The 12,734-nt window shown below is 44.1% G+C and overlaps 1 protein-coding gene across 6 annotated transcripts in view; it reads right to left on the bottom strand.

Moving 5' to 3' along the window:
- The window catches only part of CXADR (CXADR cell adhesion molecule), an 88,862-nt gene extending 76,688 nt beyond the window's left edge, over positions 1–12,174 (bottom strand). For 3 of the 6 annotated variants that reach the window (XM_089910375.1, XM_089910374.1, XM_022575006.2), the window contains exon 1: positions 11,993–12,173. In XM_089910375.1, the coding sequence (XP_089766501.1) occupies positions 11,993–12,035 (43 nt within the window). In that variant the 5' untranslated portion in view covers positions 12,036–12,173. Of the gene's footprint in view, positions 1–11,992 lie in introns of all 6 variants that reach the window. The other 3 variants (XM_089910372.1, XM_089910373.1, XM_022575073.2) reach the window with 1 other exon arrangement.
- Between the last annotated feature and the right edge of the window lie 560 nt (positions 12,175–12,734).

Below are 12,734 nucleotides of genomic sequence, written 5' to 3' on the forward strand. Positions count from 1 at the left end.
GGTACTGGCACATAAACAGAAACATAGATCAATGGAACAAGATAGGAAGCCCAGAGATAAACCCACGCACCTATGGTCAAGTAATCTATGACAAAGGAGGCAAGGATATACAATGGAGAAAAGACAGTCTGTTCAAAAAGTGGTGCTGGGAAAACTGGACAGCTACATGTAAAAGAATGAAATTAGAACATTCCCCTAACACCAGACACAAAAATAAACTCAAAATGGATTAAAGACCTAAATGTAAGGCCAGACACTATAAAACTCTTATAGGAAAACATAGGAAGAACACTCTTTGACATAAATCACAGCAAGATCTTTTTTGACTCACCTCCTAGAGTAATGGAAATAAAAACAAACAAATTGGACCTTTGCACAGGGCTTCCCTGATGGTGCAGTGGTTAAGAATCCGCCTGCCAATGCAGGCGGCATGGGTTCGAGCCCTGGTCCGGGAAGATCCCACATGCCACGGAGCAACTTAGCCCGTGTGCCACAACTACTGAGCCTGTGCTCTAGAGACCATGAGCCCCATCTACTGAGCCCGTGTGCCACAACTACTGAAGCCCATGCACTTAGAGCCCGTGCTCTGCAATGAGAAGCCACCACAATGAAAAGCCCACACACCACAACGAAGAGTAGCCCCCACTCACCACAACTAGAGAAAGCCTGCATGCAGAATGAAGACCCACCACAGCCAAAAATAAATAAATAAATTTATTTTTTAAAAAATATTAAAAAACAAACAACCCAGTCAAAAAATGGGCCAAAGAATACATACAGATGGCCAAGGGGCACATGAAAAGCTGTTCAACATCACTCATTATTAGAGAAATGCAAATCAAAACTACAATGAGGTAGCACCTCACACTCGTTAGAATGGCCATCATCAAAAAATCTACAAACAACAAATGCTGGAGAGGGTGTGGAGAAAAGGGAACCCTCTCACACTGTAGGTGTGAATGTAAATTGATACAGCCACTATGGAGAAAGTATGGAGGTGCTTTAAAAAACTAAAAATAGAATTACCATATGACCCAGCAATCCCACTACTGGGCATATACCCAGAGAAAACCATAATTCAAAAAGACACATGCACCCCAATGTTCACTGCAGCACTATTTACAATAGCCAGGTCATGGAAGCAACCTAAATGCCCATCGACAGATGGAGTGGATAAAGATGTGGTAAATATATACAATGGAATATTACTCAGCCATAAAAAGGAACGAAATTGGGTCATCTGTAGAGATGTGGATGGTCCTAGAGTCTGTCATACAGAGTGAAGTAAGTCAGAATGGATTTTCTATATTCCATTAACATGGAATCTAGAAAAATGATACAGATGAACCAGTTTGCAAGGCAGAAATAGACACAGATGTAAAGAACAAACGTATGGACACCAAGGGGGGAAAGTGGGGCGGGGGGTTGGGGGGAAATTAATTGGGAGGTTGGGATTGACATACATACACTAATATGTATAAAATAGATAACTAATTTTAAAAAATGAAAACCCTTCCATAAATAAATAAAATTAATTCTCAGTGAATTGAGGGGAAAGGAGTAAGCCACATTTCTGTTCAACTCCAGTCTGAAGTTAAGAGGTCTAAAGAAAGAGCAAAGCACACATAATGGAATCCAACTGTTCGAGGGTATCAAAAATGGAATTTTCTTATACAACCTATCTGTTCAAATTAGCATGCAATCATTTCAGCCTTTCTAAATAAAAGTTTTGTTTTTTTAAACCTTAAAAAAAAAATTAAGTCTCAGCCTGTTTTCAATCTATGTAGTGTATTATTTTCCCCACGTTCTCTAATACAGAGATGCTAATTTCAGAAGTCTCTGGCAAAACAAATGCAAATAGGGTATTTTGCATTATGGGTAAAGCAGATCCGTTGCCATAGTGAATATTTTCATCACCTTCGTAAAATAACATGTATTGCTTCATTTTAAGAAATCTGCCTTTGCCTCCTTGTTCAAAAACGACCTCAGGCTCTCTTTTCTTCCTTTAATTAACATGAAACAGGAAAAGTGAGTACCTGGCCAAAAAAACAACAACAAAAAAAGCAAAGAAACTCAGGTGATGTGTCTTATAAAGATGAGATCACAGGAAACAAAAAAGCAGAGACATAACAGCAAAACAAGCAAATGTTACCTACTTACGGAAAATACTGAAATTAATAAAGAAAAGGTTAGTTACAATAAAAAAAAAAAACCCTGTTGTAAGCATGTCTAACTGTTGTAAGATTGCCTCAATCTTGGCATGATTTCCTTTCTAATATCCCAAAATAAATTCAAATTTCCTAGCAACCATCACCAGGGACCACTCTATCCTTACTTTCAATCTTTCCATAAATGCATTTATTCCCCCCATAGGCAAGCTAAAAATATTATTTTGTCCATATATTTGTTTTTTCTACCTTATACCTAAAATATAAATGCATATAACTACCAAAAAAGGACAGCTGATATAATTTTGTGTGCAACAAATGCTCTGATGATTACAAGAAACTAACAAGAGACATTATTTAATTTGCTGTCAACGGGAATACTGTGATACAAATAATTATTTTAGATAAAATCTCATGAGAGCAGTTCCAAAGACACTTTCCATTTGACAAAGCTGTTTTGATGGCACACCACACCCATGCTATTTTAGTTAGTGGAATGTTCTGAAACTAAGTATGATGGAAGATGACTGGGAACTAAAGCTCCAAGTTCTAGATCTGTGCTGACCAAAAGGGTATCTGCTAGCCACACACAGCTACTGAGCACGTGAAATGTGGCCAGTGCAAACTGAGATGTGCTGTAGGTAAAATACCAGATTTTGAAGGCTTAGTATAAAAAAAAAAATCTTACTGATGTTCAACTTGACTACATATGGAATTAATATTTTGTATATATTGGGTTAAACAAAATATATACAAATTGATTTCACCTTTTCCTTTTCACTTTTAAATGTGACTACCAGAACATTTTAAATGACATATGTTTCTACTAGGACAGCATTGTCTTGGACCAATGCCATAATTTATTGAACTTAAGGCCTTGGCTTTACAACTTGATTCCTTATTAAAAAAAAAAAAAAGTGTCCTTCCTACCCATAGGCTGTCAGGAGAGTGGATTCAAATGAGATGCATGTGAAACTGTCTTTAAAAACACAGTAAGATCACTTTTCTAGCCCAGAGTTACCAGCTCATTCTAAAAGTATCAGATTTCACAGTGTACAACCAAGTAGGTTAAAGAGTCTTCTCAATTCTTACTGTAGAACTATCCAGGGCACAAAACACTTGAAGTTTCTGTCTGGTCCATTAAAGAAAACCCCCATGGGAATAGTCTGGTATTCAAGAGTTCAAAGCACTCTTCACTGGGGAATCTGAGAGACTGAGGAGGGTCAACTAGAGTCACTCTAACAATTCAACAAAGATGTGGCTCAACACGTTTGATTTCACCGTATCTGCATATTCCTTGAGATTCCTTGAGAGCATTTTTATCTGTGCAGCCAAACCATACTTCCTTTGGAGAAACCTGTAAAACTCACACAGGGACTCCCCTGGTGGCGCAGTGGTTAAGAATCCACCTGCGAATGCAGGGGACATGGGTTCAAGCCCTGGTCTGGGAAGATCCCACATGCCTCGGAGCAACTAAGCCCGTGTGCCACAACTACTGAAGCCCGTGTGCCTAGAGCCCGTGCTCCGCAACAAGAGAAGCCACCGCAATAAGAGAAGCCACCGCAATGAGAAGCCTGCGCACCGCAACAAAGAGTAGCCCTGGGGCTTCCCTGGTGGCGCAGTGGTTGAGAGTCCGCCTGCCGATGCAGGGGACACGGGTTCGTGCCCCGGTCCGGGAAGATCACACATGCTGCGGAGCGGCTGCGCCCGTGAGCCATGACCGCTGAGCCTGCGCGTCCGGAGCCTGTGCTCCGCAACGGGAGAGGCCACAACAGTGAGAGGCCCGCGTACCCGAAAAAAAAAAAAAAAGAGTAGCCCCCGCTCGCAGCAACTAGAGAAAGCCCGCGTGCAGCAACAAAGACCCAAGGCAGCCATAAATAAATAAATAAATAAATAAATAAATAAATAAATAAATAAATAAATAAATAAATAAATAAATAAAAGCTCACACAGAACATACAGTTACACGATAGGGAAGTGAAAAAGTAATCATGATTAGTTATGTTGCTTCTTCCTGAAATCTAAAGTTTCATTTCTTAGAAGTAAATGAAACAGCATTCCCATTCCAACCTGTAAAATATCTCTGAAAGAATGAAAGTGATTTAATAGTCTGTAAAGAAATTTGCATTGTCTCAGTATGTATAAACATTGGTTAATGTAACTATTAATCCTTTTCTCACCAACTATCAAAGGACAAACTGAACCCTGCCTTTGATCTCACACCTACCCTAAAAATAGACTGTTACTATCTCCTTCCCTTATCCTACCTTCCCTTTGTCAACAGAGCAGGCAATAACCTTTTCTTCTACCAGCACCCTGCCAATTAAAATAAACCGCAAATACTGCTGAGTCAAGCTAAGGCCTTTAAGGCTTAAACTTTAATTGGCTAGCTCATTATTAGAAACCAGAAAGGGTGAGTCAATGAGGGGAGGGAAAGCCTACAGAAAAGACCAGTGGGAAAGCACAAAAGAGGTAAATGTTCCTTTAAGTCACCATTTTGCCACTGAATACAGAAACATTTTCAACTTCCTTCCCATTTTCTTTTACCTGGAGACAGTAATGGATTCAACAAAGTGAACAAATTACAAAGAATATCAATAAATGAGCCCCAAGAGATCACCAAACCATAAACTACCAGCTTCCTGTACAGACCACTTCACTGTGCCAAGGTGAAGTTCTCCCATCCCCCTCACACTCCACCATTTGTAATTTCAGCCCCACTGAAGAAATTAAGTAGAAAATAAAGGAGCCAGGGCCAAAAAAGTTTACTGCTCTTTACTTCCACTTAGCATCATATTCTTAATAGAAACCAACCTAATTCCAAAACCAATCTAACAATTATTCTAGAACATTAGATTTGTTTTCTTTAAAAAATGCAAGGAAGGCACTTCCCTGATGGTCCAGTGGCTAAGGCTCTGAGCTCCCAATGCAGCAGGCCTGGGTTCCATCCCTGGCCGGGGAACTAGATCCCACATGTGCGCCGCAACTAGAGATCCCACGTGCCACAACTTAGACTGGCGCAGCCAAAATACATACATAAATAAAAATAAAAATGCTACACAGATGACAGTAAGATAAAGCCATAAGCTCATCTCAGTTAGATAATTTTTATTTTCCAGGTTACCTTAATAATTAATTTAATAATTTTAAAATTATTTTAACGTTCGCATCCATTACTTGCTGCCCACCAAATGAAGCAAATCAAAAGCTCCCAGTCTCAATTCTTGCCTTTACTTAGTTACACGTGATAATGATTTGAGTACGACAGAGGAAAGGCGGAAACGAAGGGAGAGGGGAGAACAGGCTGCAAGCAGGGGATTAAAATGAGACTGGAGTGGTAACATAAATTCACTCCAATATTGAACGCATGGCAGGGCTGACACACACAAAGCTGGCCTGTGCAGGACACCGAGCCCAGCCCTGCTCACCTCTTCAATGATATACCTGTTCTTGATCTTCAAATACTCTTTCCCTTCCAGGTCTTTTCTCAAGCCAACAAACAGAAATTCCTGCCTATTACATCTTTCCCCATTTATTTCCTCACTCAATGAAAAACCAATTATGAGGCTACTTCAACCATCTTAAGAGATGGTGGTATACACTGAGGTACGCTGTATCCCTCCAGGAGTGGCTGGAGGGATACAAGTGACTTAGAAACTGGGTGTAAGCTGGGGAGAGAATACGAAAAGTCAAGTAAGGTATCCAGATTTTTGCCTGGGCATTTTGGTGGCTGAAAATGCCATTTAATGTGAGAGAGAACAGTGGTTTGGAGACAGGTTCAACTGGTGGTACCTGTGGGAGGTCTAAGCAGAGCTGTCAAGTGAGTGGTTTGACATTATGGGCAAAGCTTTGGGAGAGTGAGACAGGAAACAGACTGGAGGCTGTAAGGACATAAATGGTAACTGAAGCCAGAAACTGACATTTAAGTAGAGGGAGGAAAGTGGGCCCACAAAGGAGAATGAGGAACAGCTCAAGGAGGAAAGAGATTAGTCAATAGAGCCATTCTCACTAAGAGGTTTAAGAGGTTGAAGGTGTGACATGTCCACTGGATGCAGCCACAGCGGCCACTGCAGTTTCACAGGAGTAGAGTGGGGTGAAAATCAGATTGCAAAGGGTGGAAGAATTGATGGCTATGAAGGAAAATAATGGAGTCAACAAATCCACTCCTTCAAGAAATCTGGTGGAGAAAAGGAGAGACAGGCAGTGCTGAAAGAGGGATATAAGGGTTGAAGCCATGTCCGGAGGGATATTTAAGCTTTTTTAAAGTTGATGGGATCCCTACATAAGAGATGGGATGAGACAGTGACATCCCCTGGGAAGCCAAAGGGTTCAGAGTCCCGGAATGAGTGTAAAGAGGAATACACTGTTTTAAAGAAGAATGATCATGTGAGCAAGGTTCTATGTCTGGGAGGTTGGGAAGTTAAGAGTTCTAGATAAACAATGAAGACCTACTGTATAGCACGGGGAACTGTATTTAGTACCTTGTAATAACCTATAATGTAAAAGAATCTGAGAAAGTGTGTGTGTGTGTGTGTGTGTGTGTATATACACACACACACACTGAATCACTTTGCTGTACACCTGAAACATTGTTAATCAACTAAACTTCAATAAACACACACACCCACAGAAGTTAGAGTTCTTATCTTCTGGCTTCTACCTTCTCCCATGGAGTCTGCTCCTGTCCCCTGGAATGAAGGCCATACGTGCAACATGCACTAAACCAACTGCAAGTGCAAAGTAATCTCTTATTCTCTACTTACCTGATGCCCTCTCCTCAATCTCTTAAAATCTAGCTTTACTCTCAGTACAGGTACTGTCCTCCCTCTGGATTCTATCACTTCCAAAATGTTCTGAATAATCTCCTAATGTAAGACCCACTGGCCTCATTTCTTCATCAGTTTCTGGGACACCCTCATCCTCTAGTTCCCCTGCACTCTCCATCACTCCTTACTGTCCCCGGTTCCTCACCTCCTGACTACTTGTTAGATGTTGATGTTCCCCAGCATCACATTTCACCTACTTTTCTAGTCCTACCTGCTTTTCCTGGTTAACCAGACACAGATGCCACCTATCAGTAGTGATGCTCAATTCTGTATCACCCATCTTTGCCTCTCTCCTGAGATCCAGTCCTTTGCTTAAGTCTTCCTACTGGGTATCTTTCACTTCCATTCCCCTCAGGCACCACAAATACAACTTGTCCAAAGCTCACTGTCATCTCCCTAAAACTTGCTTCTCCTTTCTTTACTCCCTATAGATTAGTGACATGATCATTCACTCAAGCCAGAAATCTTACTGGCTCCCTCCAACTTTTTCTTGCCACTCATTCAATCAACCAGATACCAGGTTCCTCTGCATCTCCCTCAGAACAATTTTCAGATGAAACAAGAAGCCCAGCACCACTCTGCTGTATTTCAACAGGGACTGCTTGTGTCCAGGTCATCCCAGATGGATTAATGCGTTAGATCTATTGGTCCTACCTGCCTCCAGAACTGCTGCAGAGTTCTACACCATTCAAGAGAATAAATCTCAGTGTATAACCTCACTTCTTTAACACCTCCACAAGCTTCTCAGTGCCAGTCTTGGGGGATCGTCTCCTAGGCTCTCGGCACAGTCTCTGGGTCTCTGTCCACTCAGAGTGTACCCAGCAGTGACATCATGTGGAACCTGTTAAAATGTAAACTCTCAAGCTCCACCCCACATGCCCTCAGAATGACTCAGGTGCACATCAAAAAGAGAAGTGTTAGTTAGATGCCTTGTGCGCACTGAACCCAAGGCACATTATACCCTTTCAGATCTCCATCTGCTGGGAACGTTCCACCAAACCTTTTGCACCTTGCAAACACCTGCACTATTGTAGGGGCATCTAGCACAGCCATAGTATACAGTAGGCCATAGATATCTGAATGACTGGATCATTTAATCAGTTAATTAATGGTAAGTTCAGTTGAGGACCTACAAAGTCTGAGGTACTCAAGTGCATTCAGATGGGATGCTGAATGTTAGGCAGCTGGAAATAGTGGCCCAGAATTCAAAGGAGAGGTGAGTTGGCAACATTTTTAAGTCACTAGCAACAATTCTGAGTGTACAGTGATGGACAGATGAAGTCACCCAGGTTTAAGATGGAGACTGAGAAGAGGGCTATGGGTTAAATCATGGGGGAGGCTGGCATTTAAGGGACCTATTGAAGAAGGTAGTGAAGGGCAGGTTAATAGGTGTCAAGGAGCTCTAAAGAAATAAGTGGATTTGGCACGTGGTTATTGATACCTTTGGCAACTGAAGCAGGTGAGTGAGACAGAATAATGAGGTCAGAGATAAAGCAGAGGCTTAACTTCTAACAATGGAATGAAGTAAGGCTAGTGGAATGATCACTAGTGGAGGACCATCTTTATTGGATGAGAAGGGAAAGAGATATAACTGATGAGAGCCATATCATATACATAGGCCTATTGGCAAAGAGGCTGAAAACGTTCAACTGTGCAACATTTGCTGAACACTTGCTGTCTGCCAGGTGCCACAAGCTAACACCAGGACTGTAACAATGAACAGTAGCACAGGTAATGCCCCTGCCCTCTGACCTAGTGCAATGAGATATATTGGGTACTTTTATGGAAACCCCCACAACAGATAGGGTAATGAGTCAATGTTGGGTGGCTTGCCTTGGAGAAGGGCAACTTTTGCCCTGGTGGTGGTATAATGACAGGAATGTATTAAGAGAGAGGCATATGAGGGGATAAAGTTCACATCTAATAATCTTCATTTTTTCAAGTAAAGGAAAAAACACCAGGTAAAGCAAAACAATAAACATTTCCCACTATATCAACTGATATAGTGGGATTCCCGTTCTTGACACAAGCAGCAACTGAAGCACAGAGAACAGGGTCCTGCTGCCACTGCATGGCTAACAAGTGGTTTGGAGACCAGAATCACTGGCCAGTGCTTTGCTTTCACTCATATTGACACTGTGAAAAGCAGAGCAGCACCCCAAACTTTAACACTGTCATCCCTAGGTGACAATGATGCTGCTGGGTCATGGGCCATTTAAGCCTACAACACCAGTCTAAGCCCTGGATCCCCGTGCTCGCAGAGAGACTGAAAATATTCAACTAAGATCAAGAAATTAAAAGGCTAATAATAAAAGCCTTCAGTACTTGGCACAGGGTCAAACCAACAGCAGGTTCTTAATAAATGACAGTAACCAGTGATACAAATTTAAGATGTCGATTAGAGGTAATCAAAGAGGAAAGTGGCAGCATAGTGATAAGAGCAGGGGTTCAGAAGGAAATTTGTGACCTTGGCGAGTAAAGTTATACAACCACTTCATGCCTCAGTTTCTCCACTTGTACAGTAGGGATCATTATAATACATATATATCCTCCAGGGCTGCAAGGTACATTAAATGAGTGTATGTAAAGCCCTTAGAACAGTGCCTGGCATTTAATAACTGAGTAATCAGGGACATCCCTGTTGGCACAGTGGTTAAGAATCCGCCTGCCAATGCAGGGGACACAGGTTCGAGCCTTGGTCCAGGAAGATCCCATATGCCGTGGAGCAACTAAGCCCATGCGCCACAACTACTGAGCCTGCATTCTAGGGCCCGTGTGCCACAACAACTGAGCCCGCGTGCCTAGAGCCCGTGCCCCGCAACAAGAGAAGCCACCGCAACGAAGAGTAGCCCCTGCTCGCCACAACTAGAGAAAGCGCGCGCGCAGCAACGAGGACCCAACGCAGCCAAAAATAAATAAATTTATTTTTAAGAAAATAACTGCATAATCAAGGCTTTATTTTTACTACTACTGCTACTGCTCTACCACTACTGACACTACTATTACTAGCGGTACGACTTGCTACTACGTAGGCGATAAAAACGCATCAAAAAGTGTTCCATCAGCAACCAGAGTACAACAGAAAACTCTACAACCCACATAGAGACAGCTCTAGAGGAAGATCTACTAATAGCACTGCAATTTTTAATATGTAAGCCTCCACCTTGTTTTGCCAATTGTAGAATCCAATAATGTTACCACCCAAACTGGGTTCATGGCAATAAATTTCTAAGATGTCAAGAAGTATCTGAAGAAATACCCAAAGCCATACATCAATTACAGTTTTTGAGTTGCTTCCTAAGCTGGAAAATTGAAGTAAAATAGTTTAGTTGAAGCCAACAGTCCTTTAAAGAGATGTTCACTGTACCATAGTGTACAGTTTATGAGCAGAATGACTCTATATGTATCAAAATATCCTAGGATGAGATTGTGCCTACCAAAGTGAGGCATCCAGAAAAAAATGAAATCCAGACAATTATCCTGATATCCCTGTGGGTGGGGGTGGGGGGGAATCCTCTATATGGTTTATGTTCTTCCACTTCTCTGCTCTAGATATAGGCTAAAACATTTTTTTCCACAGAGATCACAATGTTCTCAACTTCTACTTCAGTTTAGTCCTTGACCAAAACAAGGTGTAACGTTATCATGTAAAATGGTTACTGACTCTTAGCTTTTCTGGAAGCTTTACTTTGGAAATTTCAGCCATGTCTAAATGATATGTATTAAAAAGGTGAAGGTAATGCTATAGACTCATATCGAAGATTAGATTTGTTAACAGAATGTTGATCCCATGAGTAATGCTCACAGCTGGGGCATCCAACAATGGAATTAACATTTCAACAGGAAGCAAAGAGCCATCCCAACAGAAAAGGCCACTCGATCCAGCTCTAGAGCGCTTAAAAAAATTATCCTTCCGGAGGCTACACAAACTGTGCCTCCTAGGGTCCCACCGATGGATTTTTTTTGTTGTTGTGGTTGGTTTAATGAATCCTTTGGTTCTAAAATGCTTACTTTGACAAGACAATATCAGTTGGTTAAAGCACGGACATGGCAACAAATCAGTGTTTTAAAGATATCCAACGATTATGCCTTATGTCCACGCAGTTTTAAATGCCCTTTTACCCCTCCCGAGAAAGGCGCAGTCGAACATGTATTACTTGGCGAATCCTTTCGAAATTCCCTGTACAAGTCATCATCAAAATGAATCAAAACATTATAAACTCAAAACCAAGGTTACTAATTTCTCCTTTGCACTTTGCCCCACGACTGCAGAAATCAATACTGCATTTTTGCAGGAATCTACTTCTGATTTTCCACGGTCCACTTCGTCGAGTTACCATCTAGTTAACAGCTCGTGCCTGGGCTCGCCTCTTCCATGAGACCAAGAATGCCCAGCCTACAGTTCGTTCAGCGCCTCTTTCCTAGAGGTAGCTTGGACGATCTGAGGCACTGAAAAGCTCAGTGTCCATTTAATCATGGCGTTTGTAATTCGGTCTCCTGGCTTGGACTGCTCGACACCTGAAAACTCGCCGCCCAAAGCTTTTGAAACCGGGTAACCCCGATGGAAACGACACCGCGGCTAACAAGGGAAAGGGCAAGAGCAAATAAAGCAAAGCCCGCACCCGCGGCAAAGAATAGTCTGGGAGAGACGCCAGGCGCAGCCGGCACGCCGCGCCCACCCACCCGCGCCCGGGGAGCCCTCTCCACCGCCGCCCCACATCCCGGGGCTCGGTCCCCCACTCCAACGCCCCCCCGGTACCCCACGGCCCCACAGGGCTCCCCTCCCAGCGGCCCCACCCACCTTCGGGGCTCGCGCGCCCGGTCCGGCAAAATCACCCCGGTGCAATTCCGCGCACACCGCCACCAGTGCCGCAGCGCCCCCAAATCGCGCCCGCCCCCTCCCCCAAGCCTCATTGTTCCCGGGTGGCAGCAGGCAGCGAGCGCCCCAAGGTTGGCCAGGCAATAAAGACCCGAGGGACCGATCTGTCCCCCACTCACCCGCGACTCCGCACAGAAGCACGAAGCGCAGCAGAAGCGCCATAGTGGCGGCCCAGCTGTGGGCGACGACTGCAGGTAGACGGCTCTCACCCGGGGTCTCAGTCACCCGGCTCCCCGCGCGTTCCCGACCCGCTGGCTGCGGCGGCACCTCGCAGCCCGGTCCCACCCCGCCCTCGCTCGGCAGGTGAAACACGTCACTTCCGGTAGTAGCGAAGCCCCGCGGCGCGCGCCGTCCCTGCCAGGCGCGTGGGGTTGCTATGGCAACCGGGAGCCCCCGGCGGGCTGCCCTGGGACCCACGCGAGTAAGGAACTCCTGCCAGCGGAGCTCGGGCGTTGACGTGCGCCGGCAGCCACTCGCCCCAAGCCTTAACTCGGATCCCCCCCCCTCAATGCCTTCAGTTAAATTGGGTTTGTGCACGTGGGTCGGGCCAGCCCCTCTCCCCAGACGACTGAAACGGCTATCGCACCCTGGCTTAAAGGCAAGGCACGGGACAAAACTCGCCCACCTGCGCCCGGACCCTGAAATGCAACTAAAGCAGTCAGCCCCGCCTGCACTTACCCCACCCTCCCCTCAGGGTAGTAGGGGTGGGAGCCTCCAGCCACGCCTCCTATCTCTGGATGTTTGCTGCTGCGGCGGGCTCTTCCACCTAAGGCCCTAGAGGAAGACAAGTGGGCAGCCCTGGCATTTGCTCCCCTCTCGTAGAGTCCTTTCAGGCTGATGTAGAAGAAGGCTAGAGAAGGC

Source organism: Delphinapterus leucas, chromosome 4 (genome assembly GCF_059928025.1).
Source record: "Delphinapterus leucas isolate spDelLeu-1000000601 "Yukka" chromosome 4, BTC_Dleu_Yukka2, whole genome shotgun sequence".
NCBI lineage: Eukaryota > Metazoa > Chordata > Mammalia > Artiodactyla > Monodontidae > Delphinapterus > Delphinapterus leucas.